This window comes from Lemur catta, chromosome 1, assembly GCF_020740605.2.
Source record: "Lemur catta isolate mLemCat1 chromosome 1, mLemCat1.pri, whole genome shotgun sequence".
Classification (NCBI taxonomy): Eukaryota; Metazoa; Chordata; class Mammalia; order Primates; family Lemuridae; genus Lemur; species Lemur catta.
In genome coordinates this window covers 246931300-246949332 of record NC_059128.1, presented here as the reverse complement: position 1 = coordinate 246949332, position 18033 = coordinate 246931300, and the positions used below count along the sequence as shown (strand labels likewise).

At 34.6% G+C, this 18033-nt stretch overlaps 1 protein-coding gene across 1 annotated transcript in view; it reads right to left on the bottom strand.

The window, feature by feature from the left end:
* Positions 1 to 763: 763 nt before the first annotated feature.
* Positions 764 to 18033, bottom strand: part of PROS1 (protein S) — a 67052-nt gene continuing 49782 nt past the window's right edge. The window contains exons 10-15 of the mRNA XM_045540440.1: positions 16034 to 16223; positions 12011 to 12178; positions 10541 to 10709; positions 6666 to 6814; positions 4443 to 4668; positions 764 to 1175 (exon numbers count right to left, since the gene is read on the bottom strand). Of these exons, the coding sequence (XP_045396396.1) occupies positions 1015 to 1175; positions 4443 to 4668; positions 6666 to 6814; positions 10541 to 10709; positions 12011 to 12178; positions 16034 to 16223 (1063 nt within the window). The 3' untranslated portion in view covers positions 764 to 1014. The remainder of the gene's footprint in view (positions 1176 to 4442; positions 4669 to 6665; positions 6815 to 10540; positions 10710 to 12010; positions 12179 to 16033; positions 16224 to 18033) is intronic.

Genomic DNA, 18033 nt, shown 5'->3' with positions numbered 1-18033 from the left:
AAACTGCCACTTGAAATGCATTGCAGTACCAGCAAGTATGTGGCAATTTACTTCCTTACTTCTTTGATTACAAAAACACAATATTAACTATATCTCTCTGTGGTTATCCTTTTGTTAAAATTTGCTGTAATTTTCACAGTTCCTTTGTTCTTCAAAAATCATGTTCTGGCAATTTACTTTGGTAATTAAAAGTTGGATTCAAGGAAAACTATGAAATTCCACATACGTTTATTCTTGTTTCCATCACTAAATTCTGCCTTTTCTCATGCAGAGCTTTTGTGATGCACAGAGCCAAAATTTAAGGAATGTATCCATCTCAGATTTCTATATCCATTCCAACAAAATATAATGTCTCCTCCCTCATAGAATCCAATTCCCAAGAAGCAAGATTCATGTGCCATTCTCATGAAAATTTGTCCTACTTCTTTTCTAATTCAGTAAAGATACTGGTTCACACGTGAAGCCAGGTAAGAAAAAGATAAAGCCAAAGCTGGTCCCCCTGAGGAATTGCTTTGGAATAAAGCTTTATGGCCCTCCATTCAATTCATATTTAATAGGCCATCTCTTCTGCCTTCATAGGGAAAAACAAAAGCAAAAACAAAACGCTGCCTATGATGGATAATATTTAATCACATGCACTTTTGTTTGGCTTTACTTCTTTGCCTTCTTAGAAGAATAGATATTTAAACACTAGTTCATGATGACAAAATTAAAATTTACTTTTACAAATAAAAATTGAAATGATGTCATTTGTAGCAAAAAATTCAAATTTAAAATTTTTATGTGTTTCATTATTTAATTTCTAGACAGCAATAGAAGTAAGGATTTTTTAATGTGATTTATATTACAACGGAATATTTTTCTTGAAAAAGGACCTTTTAAAAATTCCAAGAAGGTTAAAGTGCCACAAAATAATTAAAGATTGTACATTGTAGGCAAAACTCTTCAGCTATTATTGAAATGTAAGTATAATTACACACAGGAAAAAAATATTATCAGCAGAGAAAAGATGCCTTAAGAATTCTTTGTGTCTTCTTGAACTGACGGACACGAGTGAGCTCTAATATCATTATGTTTAGAAATGGCTTCATCCAGATCCAACTGTACACCATTAATCTTTGTTTCCATGCAGCCATTATAAAAGGCATTCACTGGTGTGGCATTGAATGGAACATCTGTAAAAACAGAATATTAGACTAATTAGTCCAAGAATTTTAGCATCCTATTTGTTTACAGTTAGAGAAACCTTTCAGACTTCCCATTTCCAACCAAATTCTAATCCAAAAGGAAAAGTTAATAATGTAATTCTATTCGATAAATACACACTAAGTGACTCCTATATTTAAGGTATTATGCTTAGCACTGAATTCAGTACATCATGAGTTCTTCTGACTTCATAAATACAGTTCAGTTTCATCCAAACTTAAGATAAATAAACACATTTTAAGAAGCATAGAAATAAGCATATTTTGCTTATAATATTCTACTTTATTATACAAATTATGTAGTATTTTATCATTAAATTTGAGCAGCAGTTTAAGCATTACTAAATCATTTTTTCACCTCTAAATTACAGGTACTTGAAAATCTTTTCTAAATGCCATGACAAATGTATCTTTTTTTTATTATTGCTGGAAGAAAAGCAGATTTCTGTATTTTCCTAAGAAATGGTTTCCTTTTGAGCATACAAAGCAGGCCATGATAGAGGGTTCACTTTTATGCAATATTTGGTGTTCTAAAAAATAATAATTTTAATAACTCCTCAGTGAATAATTTAGGATTAGTTTAGGGCCTTTGGGTCACTCTACACTTTCATACTCTTTATCAAATTTTTTTTTTTTTTTTAGAGATGGGGTCTTGCTCTGTTGCCCAGGCTAGAGTGCAGTGGTGGGATCAGAGCTCACTGCAGCCTCGAACTCCTGGGCTCATGCAATCCTCTTATGTCAGCCTCCAGAGTAGCTGGAACTACAGGTGTGCAACACCATTCACACCTAATTTTTTTATATTTCATTGCCCACAATGGTCTCAAACTTCTGGCCTCAAGTGATCCTCCTGCCTCAGCCTCCCAAAGTGCTAGGATTATGTGAGCCACTGTGCCTGGCCTCTTTATAAAATTTAATACTTAGTAAGGCCCTTTGATTCCTAAGAACAATGGTTCATTAGAAGACTATCCATCTCTCCACTTGCTTCCTCTTTTTTGATATCTCCTCTCCATGAATTTTAATTCATGGTGGATATTCTCTAGTTTGTATTCTTCTTCCTCAGAACCTTATGCCAAAAATAACAACTTCAATTTTCCACTTTTAACTTGCCCATACAATGAATAAAGTCCATACTTTTCTATGAGCTCATAGCATTTGTTAAGAATCCCTTTTAAGTCTAGCCGAACCTCATAAATTATGCTACTATTACAAAATTCCTCAGAATCATCAATTTCCCCTGAGTTTTAACTTTTAACATGAAATTTAACATGCCTACTTTGTGTACTATTAATAATTTACCCATCCCATAGTTTATACACTTATCTCAATTTTCAGTGTCTCTCAGATTTTACACACTCTTTCCACACATCCTGCCTGAACTCAGTCCTCAATGCTATTGCCAAATCCTGGAACCACTGAAATTTTGATATTTTTGCTTCTTTTAAATTCTTTCATTGTTTGTTTTCCTAAAGTTATATTTAACTAACTTGTGACTAAGGCAGTAGGTTGATTTCAATATAGAATTTATTGATTTGAACTATAATTATACTCCCTAATAACTAACCATGTTAACTACTTAACTAACTCTATGTATCTATGTATCTATCTATCTTTAGAGTCTATTTAATTCTATTTCCCAAAATCCCAGATAAAATTTCTGGGCTATATGGGAAACCAAGACCCTGAGCAGCTAAAGCAATACAATGAGGGTTGCTAGAAGTCCAGACATCAAACTTCCAATTCTTCCTATGAAAACAACTTGCACATGGTACCTAAAAATGCTTCGGAAGAAGTTCCTGCCTATTTTTTTTTTTCTTGCCATTTAAAATAAAATATTGGTGCAATTTTATGTTTTCCAATATTAACTTAAAGATGAACCTGCTTTTCCTCCAGCTTTCTCCATTTTGGTAAATGGAATCCATGCAACTGCTCATGCTAGAGACCTAAGAATCATCTTTATACTGGTCTTTCAATTGTTAATCCTAATAATTTGGTTTCTCACATACTTCTCCAGTCTATTTGCTGCATACCATCTCCACTGCTGTCACCCTGGTCCAGCAGCTTCCTCATCCGTAAAATGGGGATACTAACAGTACCCACCTCACAGGATTATTCTGAAAATTAAATGAGTTCATACATTTGGAGCACTCTGAGCACTGCCAGACTGTTTGTTATGCACCGGTTGATGGTAGTGTAGGTATTGCGGCTATTACTGCTTCTTCATGTGGACTAATTCAATAGCCTCAACTCATCTCAGCTGCACCCAGTTTTGCCTCTCGCCTATCCATCTCCATCCATCATGTAGAGTGAAAATTTTAAATTGTGATATTGATATGCCACTTCGTGGTCTAAAACTTCTTAACCATTCTCATGTCTCATAATAAGACTCAAGACCCTGAACCAGGTCTACAAACCCTTCCTCACCCACCCAGTACACAGCCTCAGGCTGCACTACCATCTCCTTGCCTGACATGCTTTAGCCAGACTGATCTTCTAGAGAGTCCTTAAGCTTCTCATCCCCTTTTGTCCATTTTTCCCACATATGGACCATGTTACCTGCATATGAACTCTAATCCCCACTCCCACCACCTGCTTAAATTCATCTAATCCTTCAAATATCAGATTTATATTTTAGTCTCCTATTCAGAGAGGTTGTTCCTGGCCCCCACAATCAGGTCATGTCCCCATTTTCAGACTCTAAAGCATCCCATACTTTTCCTTCATAGAAGTGATCACAATTTTAATTATTTTGATGTTTTCCATATCAGTTGTTTAATGTCTGCCTCTGCCACTAGATTGTAAAAGCCTTAACAGCAGGGACCATATCTATCTGTTTATTATTGTGTGTCTCTAGTACCTGGGACATAAGTACTTAAGAAAAATTGGATAAATGACAGATGAACTGAATAATGGATGAATAAATATTGGATAAATTATGGCTGAATTGAAGAATAAATATTGAACTTACAAGACTATTGTGAGGGTGAATTGAAGTGATATATCCTTTCTGGCTAGGATAGCCAAATGTACCAAAACTTGGTCACTTTCAGTTTACTGTTTAAAAAAGCCAAAAACCAAAAACGCACCAATAAAATACCAGTGTCCTCCCTCAGAGAAAGAACAATAGGTACAAAAATTTTGTCTTCGCTTCTGATGGCTTTGTGCTAACATTATATATTTAAAATATTATTAATGTGATTAAAAACATACTTTTAAAAACTGAAGTTAGTAAGCACATACCTGGAAGGCCACCCAGGTAAGTGGCCACTGTTCCTTTCATTGCTTTATCCAAGATGGCAAATTGTCTTTGAAAGTGTTCAGAGGAGACGGTATCTTCTTGAAGTGGAGTCCACACTTCCAGATTGTTTCTGTTGACTCTGAATTCCAGAGACGATTGTTGACCAGAACATAGACTCATGGCCTCTATCTGAGATATTACTGTATTTTCAACAGATACCAGAATATCCTGAAGAGCAAAGCAAAGACCTAATGTAAGCAAGTACCAACAGTTATGTGACTTAAGAGTGACCTTTGAGTTTCTGAAATTAAAAAAAACTGAATTTCGATAAGAAAAAAATATGACAGAGATTCCAGGTTTAATTGAAAAATTGCTAATTATAATAATCATAATTTAAAAATATACATTAGTTTTACAAACTCTAAGTTTAGCTAATACGTAAATGGATACTGACTTCTGAAAATTCAGTAAACTAACAGAATTGTTTTACCAACAGGAATCTAAAGCAGTGTCTTAAGCAGTACCTTTCTGTTGATGAGCCTTCCTAAATTCCAAAGCTTATGTATTAAAAAAAGAAGTTGAATCACTCTTTGTTGGGGAAAAGACTTGGAAAATTTAAAGTGCTATAGTAAGCACATGCTAGCAGGACTGAAAGGTTTGTTTGTGCCACACAAGCTATCATATAGACTTGGAACAAAATGAGTGAGGAGGCCCTGAGAAAGAAAAACCTGGGGTTGTCAGCAGTCAATTAGAGTATTTTCCAGAAGATTCTCAAAAAAGAAAATGTATTCATTTTGCCGAACTTTTCAAACTGCTAATATACTTAAATTACTCAACTTGTTGAGAGTGATCTGTGCATATAACTTATACAGTATAGAGGAAATGTAAAAAGTAAGAGAGAGAAAATAATATCAAAACTAGGGAGACAGGTACTGTGAGGCTTCCCAGGTGGTAGAAAGATAGTCTGAAATGTTTACTTAGGAATTCACAATACCTATGTTAAGTGAAAAGTCTCTATGTCATAAATATAGGTTCTTTGAGGATATTTGTTATTGTGTTATACATATCTGTATCCTTAAAACTCATTTAAAGAGATGGTCAATTGAGAAAATGCTCCAGAATGATCAGTGGTTCGTGGAATAATGTTATGAAATACTGTACATAGATCTTGAGAAGGGAATCTGACATGCAAAATAAGAGCTATGGAGACAAACACAGAAAGGATAAAATAAATATCAAAGACATAGAATGCGTTAATCTCCTCCACTATATAAATAATGTAAAGATAGGAATTCCATTTTGTTTAAAAAAAAAACATGCAAACAAAAAAACTAAAATCCAAATGTAGAAAGTTCCTTGTAGTTGGAGATTAAAGAAAAAAAAAAACTCAGCAGGACCTTTTTAGGTTACTTATGGTTAACCACTAGAAACTCCCCCCACCCTACCTCCCACCCCAATCATCCTTTAAGTTACAAACACCACCCTTTTTTATCACTATAGGCATTATTCAATTATATGTCCTTTTCTAAAAGCTAATGAGAGCATCCAAGCCAACCCTGGCATAAACATTAGCTGCTTGCTGTAACTTGGAATCCACTGTTTTGATGACACGTGGACAGAACTATTAACCTCTAATATAAGTTTGTATAATTCAGATCTTCTGATAACTCTCATGTATGCTTTTATCTAAGACTTTTTCCTCTTCTTCCTCCTAATTTCAAATAAGAGTTGCCAGTAAGGCAAGTGAACCAGTTTTAGTTTTCTCTCTTCTTTCCTAATTTACTCATGGGAGAAAAGATTTAAGAGTGTAAGAAAGTACAAAGCATTATAGTTAAGCACTGAGGACTGTAATCAGACTCCCTTCTATTTCGTTAGTGCAGACTAATTCCTATGATGCTCCAAAGATTCTGGATAAGGGTGGGTCTCTATGGACCCTGTGATGGCTCCAAACTGCCTGTGTGAGTCTGCCTAATCTTAGCTATGGACGCAGAAGGTTTCTTATCCCCACTTCCTCATTTCTTGGTTCAGACCTTGGAAATAAGACAGCAAAAAAGTAACAACAATGAACATTTTTTGAGTTCTTAATTATGTGCTGGAGATTGTGCCAAGTACTTTATATAAGTTTCATCATTTAATCTTCAAAATAGCCCTTTGAGGTAGATACTACTAAAATAGCCATTTAAAAAATAAAAAGAAAACCAAGGCTTACACAGGTTTAAAGTTACCTGGAATTTTTCAGAGGTGGAGTCCACCAAGGACAAGGCGAAGGGCACCGTGTTACCGGAAACCAAGGCAAGCATAACACCAGTGCCCGCGGATGGGCGAATATTCAAGGTCACATTTACTTGCCAACTCTCAGCACTGGATATGTTATCTGTTTAAAACAAGGAAACAAAAACAGGATCAATGTACTCTTTAAAAAAAATTTTTTTTTAGTTTTTAAATTTTATTATTTTATTTTTTGAGATGGGGTCTCGCTCCGATCAGGCTGGTCTTGAACTTCTGACCTCAAGCAATCCACCCACCTCAGCATCACAGAGTGCTAGGATTACAGGCGTGAGCCACTGCACCCCAGCCAGGGTCAATATACTCTTAAAGCACACCAGAAGGATTTATTACAATCTGATTAATATTCAAAGCCATCTTTGTGTAATACCAAAGATTTTAGTTCCCTTTCTCAAAGATCTATATAACCTAGGGAAAACAAACAAAATTTTTGTTTTCAAATGCAGGCAAATGGAGCCCCTTCTTTCTGTTGTTTTTAGAAGAGAATTCTGGATTGTGGTATTAAGGATTATTGTGAACTTTCCCTGTTTGCTCTTTAACAGCTCTTCCTTCTTCCTTGCACATTGACCAATGCTCAAATCTCAGAGTGGTCATATTTTAAAGTACACATTTAGAAGGAAATTCAACAAATTTATTGTAATTTCTGAGGGAAAATGTGGGTATAGATAGCTGCCATCACCAGCCCAACACTTTTCATCTTAGAGCAGTGGGAAAGATAAATATGATCTATATACACAGAGGAGTTGGATAGTTTGATAGTAGAGAAATACTTTGACGTCAACAGTTATTAATAGTTTTAAAATTAGAATGGGAACTCTTGTTCTGCGATTGTCTTACCTTTGTACTTAACATTCTCTTTCTTAATTACTATGTTAATCGTTTGCCCCACTAAAGTTCAAGTTCTAGGCAGTACATGTCTCTATCATCACTTTATTTTCCACAGCAGTCATTCAATAAATATTTGTTCAGTTAATTATGTTTTCAAAGTAATGGATTCCTGAAAACATTAGTTCACAATCTGATGAAGTCTCCCTCATTTAATATGATGTAACATGTAACAAAGCCCAAATACTACTTGGAGCATTTGAAAGGGTGAAGGTGAATGGAGAAAATAATTTTCCTTTGATAAGATGTTCTTCCATGTAGTCACATATAATACTACTAAATTTTTCATTACAAGCCTATAATTCCCATGCAGAAGAAAATGTATATAATCATTGTGAAATAAATAAATTTAATACAGGATATTAACAAACTCAAACTAAAGTGAACATACAAATGTATAGAAGTTATAATGTAATATTAAATATTAGTTACAAAGTAGTTCTCTTTCAAGTTATCCATGAAAGAACTAATTACTTATGAGAGTGATTTTTTCAGGTACAATATATATTTTATTTTCATCATTGTGAGCTTAGATGTTTTCTATAGTCAATGGTCTCCCCATTTAGAACATCTTTTTTGAAATCCTTCATATGTAGTACAGAGCTAAGTTAAAGGCATTGTATTAATTTATGTTAGGAAAACAGAAATCACTGGTATAAAATTCTTCCTTAAAACTGTAGTAAATATTTTTTAAGGTTATGAATAAACACACTTAAAATATAACTTTTTCTTAAAGCAGAGATATCAGATTAACACTAACTTAATTTATAATGCAAAGTGTTAGTAGCTCAAATAATGAACTCCTACAACAAAAAAAACTCAATAGCATAATTAAAATGTACAAATAGCTAATAAACATATGAAGAGATACTGAAGTCCAGTAGAAAATAGAAAAATAATATTTTAAACTACAAAATTTAATTTTTGAACTATCAGATTGGAACACATCTCAAACAAACTTTCTCATTCTGTGGGTAGAAGTATTAACTGATAAAAGATGTTTGGAAGAGAATGTAATAAAATCTGTAATAATTATATATTTATATAACCTTTCCTGGAGATAATCTAATTCTCAGATTTTTTCCTATAGAATGAATCACATAAGGGCACAGGATAGGATGTATGTTCAAGGATGTTCACAGAAGTGTTATTCATAAAGGTAAAAACCTGGGGCAGCCTGGCAAGACTTTCTGCTCCACTTAAGCTGTAGGAAACTGGAAAGAGCACTACTCTCACTCTTATATCAACAACGAAAGCCAAATTATCTGCACAAAAACAACTTCTCAAACTATCAAAGAGCTGAGGTTGCAGAGCTGCCAACTAACAAGAAACCTAAAGAAAGACAGGTGTTTCCAAGGAGAGCCAGGATAAGAACACTTTCTTACCCAGGGCAGATGCCACATGCCCCCAGATTGGTAAAAATAATTTAGGTAAAGCTTGTAACAAATTGCTAAAGTCCATATGGGGGGAGGTGAATTCAGAAACCCTAGAAATTGGGGACCCAGGGAAATTCATACTCATTCACAGGCTCTTCTCCATAGACCTTATTGGGTGCTCAAGAGAAATGCTGGGGGCAGGGAAGGAGACCAGAGAAAGCCTCCTTCCTAATGCAGTCCCGGGAGTAGCACCAGCTGCAGGAAAAGCAAAAAACCCCACTCAGATCCTTCTCTGTCTCCTCTACACAACAAAAGCCTTAAAGCACTGGGGAAAAGGCAGCAAACCTAGCCATTAAGACACATATGAAGACCCATGGCACCTACAGACTAGGGGAAGGGAAAAACAGGAAAAACAAACCAAAAAAAAATATTTACCATGGAGGAGGAGCAGGAAACCATCTTGAGCCCTTATTATTAGACATTTCCCTTACTGGTGAGGGTGGGAGAGGAAGAACAATGAAAAGTCCACACCCGTGAGACCCAGGAATATGACACCTGCCCGAGACTGAGTCTGTACCAGAACAATAGCGAATGCTCCCCTGCCCTCCAGGCCCTCTCTACCATGTGAGCAAATGTCAAGTAACAAGTGAGAGCACTCTGCTGGGGGGTGGGCAAGGCCACAGACGGACACTTTCCTGAGGCATACCATAAAGGAAATACCTACAACTGAGCTGCTATTAAAAAAAAACTAAATAGCTGAATAGCTATTAAGAACAACTCTCTAACAAGTCCCTATCCTAAGCAGAAGGTAATATTAGAGGAATTTGAAGCCTGGGGTGCACTCAGGATAATGCTGGCAACCACAAAACTCAAGTACCTCGACTCCTCACCAGTAAAAGAAGAGTTGTGCTCTGATCCAGACATAAATATTATTTATCTCAGTTTCTAGTGTTCTATATAAGATGCCTACCTCTAAACCTAAAATTATATGATACGCATAGAAGTAAGGAAAAACAACACTCAGTTAAGGGACCAAGCAATCACCATGACCAGACCCAGATATGACACAAGTGAAACTATTAGACCAGGAATTTAAAATAATTATAGTACATATACTGAAGGCTCTGGTGGACAAGCTAGACTGCATGTATAAACAGATGAGGAATTTCAGCAAAGAGGTAGAAATTTTAAGAAAAGGTCAAATGGAAACGCTAGAAATGAAGATGAATCCCTTTAATGCATCAATTGGTAGACCCCAAACAACTGAGAAATCAGTGAACTTTAAAATAGGTCAAATGAATTTACCCAAAATGAATCAGACTATGTGCCAAAAAACTTTAAATAATAACATAAGAATATTCAACTGTGTTTATATTTTTTCTAATATGCTGAAAAAAATTTATAAAAAGTGTGTAACAGTATGAATAAGCCTAAGACTACTCCAGGAACATGGTAGATACTCAATAATGTTCACTGAAGGCACCATTGCTGTTTGTCAATGAGTAAATTTAGTTATTAATGAGAAAAGAAAGATAAAATGGGAAATCACTTACTATAATCTATGCTAAATTGAGCAACTCCAGAACCAGGATAGTAGGAGCCCTTCTCCACAGAAACGAGGCAATGCTTATTTTGTTTTTCTTGAATAATTTCCTTTACTCCTGAAGCTCCTTGATTCATCAGATTCCAGCCTCGTATACATCCATCTAGACGAGGGTTAATCTAACAAATCAAAATATAGGTCAAACAGTGCATTTTAAACTTAAGTCAGACTGAAAAGTCATTTAATTGATTATAGGTATAGGTGTTCATTTAGAGCAAAAAAATCCTATCTTTGATGACATTTTAAAATAATTTAAATATTTTTAATTTTATCTAATTTTTTTTTCAAGGTGTTCTTCAGATGAACAGTCTTCTTTTAGTAAAAGTGAATTTCTCCCATCACAGGTCCTCAATGGGATCCTAATAATATTTAACACCTCAAGCCCCACCTGCCTCTCCTAAGTCAACCTTTCTGCTCTCAAGTTCTGTATTTGCTTCTAGTTGTGGCCCTGGGCTCTAAGTTGCTTTCTGTTTTTCTTTATTTCCATTTACAATATAAATTAGTCTTGGCAGTCAGACACTAAGCTTCTTCAGGCACAAGTGTTTGCATTCTCTACCCTCCACCAAACCATCTAGACAGGCTCAAGACATGTAGTAGCTATTTCAATAAATGGTTGATTCTTTTTTAGTAATTCATTTTATTTTTAAAGTGTCTAGATTTATCAGTTTCAAAGAACAGGCATATTCATTTTGACATAGGTTAACTAATTAGAGTTTAATATCATAACATAGAAATCTTTTAAAAGTTAAAGTAACTATGAATTGTCAGGATATAAAATAGTAAATATTTAAACTAAATCAGCAAGTGTATCTGGCAGGACCATGATTTCAAATGAAATTTTTAAAACTCTTCAAAGACAGTGATAAGTCACCTTCATGAAACCTAGTCTACAGTTATTAAACAAACATCATATCCAGAAAATCATTTGTTATATCTAATTTTAATTTATGACAGACTATAGTCAGACCCTCAGTAAACATTTTTTAATAATAATTTCCACCTTTTGTGCTATTCTTGAGCTCTCTCACATTTAAGTCATAAAAACACACTTGAGAAAGCCCTTTGACTTCTAAAAATAATGTAATTTTGGACTCAATCATATGTATTTAATATGTTTAATGGCTGACTATAGACTATTACGATATTCATACTGAATTGACACTTGGGAATTTAAAAAATCCACTTCTCCATGAGTAATGCCGGTGACTTAAATGGGCACAAAACCACTACATTCATTTTCTTATTTCTTTAATATAATTTCAGGGGTCACTAATGTTATTTTTCCATGTTCAATTCAAGTTGTCACACTTGGCATGTTTAACAAAATAACTTCTATTGATTCTCAGCAAAACACATCTTCAAACCTATTACAGACAAAAGGAATTCATCCATGATGAATGATATAAGCTTGGATCATTACCGGTTTAATGAGTGCATTTTCCACTTTCCGAGGGAATCCTGCAAAGTATACTTTGGTTTCCAAAAATCCATTTGTAGGATTAAAAAGGCTTCCAGGTTTATTTATATTCATCACAGCCTCTTTAGCTATTTTAACACTAATACTATGTTCTAATTCTTCTACAGACACCTACAATTAAAAAGACAAAAATTACCGCACAATCAAGCATTATTACATGTCATTTGAAACACTGGGATTGAACAATTCTGTTATTCTTCCAATAAATAATTTCCCAAAGTAATCATTTTAATGCAATAATTACGTTGTTCCAACACATTTGGAATGTCAAATTATGATTAATGTGATTAAAAATGTGTTTTAAGGTGATAGTACTTGATCAAAAATTAAAAACATACCATATTTTAACATTAAAAAAATCAATATCATTCTGTTAAGTTTAAATATTCAATTACATACTTTTTAATCCCAGTATGCTACAAAATTAATAGTTTTTAAAGAAGTGAGCCATTCTATTTTAGAAAAAATTTAAGTGTTCTTATTTTGCAATTGCTTGATACTACACATATGGAATCAACAATGTAAGTAAGTTCTTAATAACTAAGAGAAATCAATATGTCCGGTATTCTGTTCATTGAACACAAATTATCTTTCTTTCAAAATTCAAAAGTGATAGAGGTCATAAGAAAGGACATACATAAAATTAAATTGGAGTTTTCCAATTCTGAAAGTAGTTTTGGTTTCATTAAAAAATAAGGTTGGAAGTGAGGGTAAACAACAATAAAAAAATCTTCCCTTAAAGGCAATTTTGAAGAACTATTACTATAATTGCTTCATGTAAAACTACAGCACTCAAAATGCAAACTCTTTACTTAGTAATCAATAATGGGCCAGGCGCGGTGGCTCACGCCTGTAATCCTAGCACTCTGGGAGGCCGAGGCGGGAGGATCGCTCGAGGTCACCAGTTCAAGACCAACCTGAGCAAGAGCGAGACCCCCGTCTCTACTGAAAAATAGAAAGAAATTAACTGGACAACTAAAAATATATATAGAAAAAATTAGCTGGGCATGGTGGCGCATGCCTGTAGTCCCAGCTACTCGGGAGGCTGAGGCAGAAGGATTGTTTGAGCCCAGGAGTTTGAGGTTGCTGTGAACTAGGCCAATGCCACGGCACTCTAGCCTGGGCAACAGAGTGAGACTCTGTCTCAAAAAAAAAGTAAAATAAAATAAAATAATGGAAGCCAAACAACAGGTATATGAAAATACCATTACAGGAAGGGAAAAACTATCCTCTAAAGTAAAATTTAGTAACATTTACAGATTTAAAGTTGGTCAACACTCCATCCTTAATATAGCAATCAGCAGCACTTTACTGTAATGACTATTTCCTCCTGTACAGGTGTTCTTAATTTTGCCTCCAGGACCTGACTCTTGCTTGCTTCTCCTTCTACCCTCCAACCACTCCTTCTCGGTCTCCTCTGCTGAATGCTCCTCTTCTCAGCCTCTAGTAAAAGATCCAGGGCTCAGGCCCCAGTCCTTTCCCCTCTAGCCATGCAAGTATTTCTATGACCTCACCCTGGGGCATTTCGAAAATTTGAGGATAGGGTGCATTTTTATTTGTCACAACGAGTAGGAGCCATGCTGTCATTGCAAGATGCTAGACATTCTGCAATATACAGGCTAGTTCTGTACAATTAGTAATAAAATAGCCAGTATCTTGAAAACCTTCGGAACATCCCTACTAGATATTCAGTTTGTGTACATATTAATATAAACAAAATATTTGTTGCACCATTTTTAGCATTCATTACATTTTTCAAGAATGCAATAATCTTGCCATCCAAGGATGTATTGATGTTTGTTTTCTTTAGCTCTCTACCAAGAGTTTCTCACCGCTTTGGAAAATTAATATTACTGATGGCAACACCATTTACGTACTTATGGTCAGTATAACACCGCAGCATGTCTTCATTTATAGCTTTCACTTTATTCTAAGTATAGAAGAAAGCTATGACAAGTACTATAGTTGTACTTGAGAATTTATATATTGAAATACATATTTTTATATAAATTATTTTCCCTTTATTTATATAATAGTGAGAGCACTATATTGGATTCTATTAGGGAGCTTACATTACTGATGCATTTCATTATAGGATAGTAAAGGAGCTTTATACATACTCAGACATTGGATGAGACAGAGTTTAGAACCACTGATCAACATGGCCAATTTCATAGCCTTAAAACCCTTCTTTATGGTGAACATTTGAAAATCTGAATTGAAGGCATAACTTGAAAAATACACTCAGAATCTGATCACTTCCCACCACCCCTACCATAAGCTATCTGGCTAAACCTGTCATCTCTCCAATGGGTTATTGCAATGATCTTCTAACTCCATATCCTGTTCTACTTTCACTCTCCACTATCTAGTTTCCAAAAAGTCACCAGGTTCTGTACAAAATTATCTTTTAAAATGCAAATCAGATCATGTCACTTCTCAAAACCATCCAAGGCCTTTCACTTGGCACAAAATCCAAAGTCCTCACCATGGCCCCCAAAGCCCTAGATGATCTTATTCCGGACCATATTTCTGATCTCATTTCTAACTACTCTCCCCCTCACTCTACTGCATCTATCTATGCTAATCTTTGTGGTGGTGTTCCTCAAATACCAAACACATCTTGTCCCATGTGTGAACTTGCTGTTCACATCGTAGAGAGTCATTTTATATACCCCCATATATTTCTCACGACGTGTGCCTCAAGTCTCAGTTTAGATCTAATCTCATCAGAGATACCATTCCTGATTCTATATGCACATTATTATCACTCTCTATCCAAGTCTTGCTTTGCTCTTCTTTTTCTTCATAGCATTAATAACTATCTTATGTATTTATTTGTTCATGCATTTATTGTTTGCATCTCACCACTAGAATGTAAGCTCCATAAGGGCAATGACTTTGCTTTTTCATTGTTCCATCCTTACCATCTACAATAAGGATCAGTACATAAAGTGCTCAATGAATGAATTATGATACACTTACAGATTTCCCACAGATATTAGGATCCTATTACATTGTATTAGTTCATAAAGCAGCATCAGCTACTTATCTGTGAGAAAAGCTCAAGAGCAAAGACAATTTCTTGCTACAGTTCTAGCACCTTGAACTCAGGAACCTAGCCCTTTAAAAGTGCTCACTAAGAGCATATTGAATAAATGAGTCCATGAGTGCATAAATGAAGGAATGAAAGCATTTAGTGATGACCTGACACGGCTTCTCAACACAGACCTCTCGCCAGCTCCCATAGGCATGGAAGCTGTCTTTTTAGGGCACCACATTCTAATGTGATGCTGATCTCTCAGCTATTCTCTGCTGACAGTAGTAATGGTTTCAGTGCAGAAAAGACTACTCTCCACTATCAACTAGCAGTAATCTCTTCTCCAAGAAAAGTCCCATTTTAATCCAGTTGATTACAGTGCTATTCTTGATTATAAAAATAAAGGCCATTTGTAGAATTATACAAAAATGCTAGTTTCTAAGCACGCTGACTGGTATCCACTAGGCATACTGTTTGTACAAAATTGATTACTTATCTATATGCTCGTTATTAAAACTGAATTAACTTTCTGATTTTGTTACTTTGTGCATTTCTCTTTAATTTTAAAAATATTGGTGGCAATTGAGGGTAGTTTTCCTTGATCAGTGGTGCCTTTGCATAAATTGTTATGCCTGCTAATAATGCCTGACCTGTAAGACAGACACCAAATAACAGCCACTAAAAAAGGCAAAAAGTTAAAGACAGAATAATTCTAGCAAATAACTAAAACCAATTTTAATTACAAGAAATCCTAAATACATTAAATGAGGGTATCATGTTTCAGAGATGTACAACGTTTAGAATACACTTCATATAATATCAGATAAATCCAAACCCATTTTGGTCTAATACCACTACAAAAAGAAATTGCATTTAAAACAAACTATCAAAGTGAAAAGATATTCATAAAATCTGTAAAAATGTACCATATTCCATAGACCATTACTAATAACTTTGCCTCCAGTTGTGATTTTGGTTGTATGCTCATTCTTAAACTGAATTTCAATCTTTCCATCACGAAGTGCAACCAGGAACCAAGCTGAGTGATCGAGAGATTCTGCGTACAGTATAACACCTTCTGAGTCATATGTCCGGAAATCAAATTCGGCTGAAAATCTAAACAATGGACAAAGAGAGATCCATAATAGTGAGAAATATGGAAAGCTCAATGTGCTACTCTTTTTCTCTTCTACTGGAAAACAGTGTTGAAAGAGTCAACTAGTTATTTTTTTCCCTGGAATTAATAAACGAGAAAGACAGAATTAGACTGTTCATGTATTATCTCTGGTTCCATGTGTGTTTAAAATCAAGTTATTATATTTTCTTGCTTATTCTTGGATTCTTTTTCCCAAAGAACAGATGCTTTGGTAATTTTTCATCTTTTTTGGCATATGTTTTGAAGATATCTTTCAAATGCTGGAATTAATACACATGTACAAATATTAGGCATGCTGCATCTCTCCTGGAGCCTTTTATATACTATATAACGTGACATTAAGATGTGAGGTCTTTTTTGTTGTTGTATCCAGAAGTTATTAGTAAAAGATGTTACAATTTCATGATTGGTTTACCCATCAAAAGGCATATTTTCCCTATGATTTCACATGTATCAGGAAAGAACCACTCACAGAGATCTACAAGATAGCATCTGGACAATTGTAGACATAATTAAGCCTTCATGTGTGGTAAGAAAGGTAAAATCAGAAACTTTAAAATGTATCTATTAGCTTGATTTCCAAAGCTCTCTAAAAATTCTAAAATTGCATAAACCGCTGCAGTAGAATACACAGAAGGAAAGCTTAAAAGATAAAGTCTAGCCCTGTGTTTGGGGGTATCTGACAATGACTGTTGCTATTAAAACTCTAGACATATATGTAGCTATTACAGGGGAGGAAAATCTTAGGGAGGCTGGATTTAAAATAACATGTGTTGATTCAGTGTTCTTAGAACACTTTAATGAGAATCAACATTAAAGTTTCAAAGGACTAGCAAATCAAAGTGATCGAAAAAAAGACAAACAGGGAAAAGGAAAAATACTTAACTATTAGTCACTTGAGTTAAGTTTAAAAAAAGGTAATTTAAGTTAAAGAATCAGGACTTCAGATAATTGTTAAATAAGGCAAAAAAGAAGGGCAGACTCTTATCCCAACATATAATAGTAATAATAGAGGCACCATTTGCAATGAGTCACAGCTCCCTCTCAAATGGAACAAAGCAAAGGAGATAGAATAAACATTTTCATCTTTAAAATTCCAAGGAAATATTCAAAAGAGGTAAAATGTGGAGTAAAGTATGTTGGATGAATAATAATGTGGTAGGAACTTACTGAACTCAGATTATATAAAAAAAGAACCATTTTGCTTGTAATAAGGACTTCTATCCTCTTTCATAATTATCTGAGAATTTTGCTGATGTGAAGCATGTATTATCTTGCCAAAATCCAAATGTGTGTATGCTCATGATCTTCCAGAAGTTGATCCCATTATGGGGATAATTTCCTTTTCTTTGTAAAATCATGCTAAAATGGTATTTCAAAGAGTCATGTTCTGCATATTTTGTTTCTGGAATATATCAACAGCATACTGATTCATTACCTTGGGGAACAATTCATTCTTTTTTAGAAGTATTGAAGAGAGGAAAAAAGTGAATTTGTTAACATTTGGATAGGGGAAGTATTTGATCATGGGAAACAGAGATGAAGGAGAAAAAGCGCTTGCTGTTTTTCGTGTTAGTGACAGGTGGCAGTTTATAAAAATTCATCTAGCTTTATATTTAATATGTGTGTACATTTCTGTATACATATTATACTTCAATAAACAGTTTAAATAAATAAAAAATAAACAAATTCTGTAAAAAATAATTATTTGGCCAATTCTGATCCAATGTTAGGGATCAAACTAATGTCAGTGAGAAATGAATACACTCA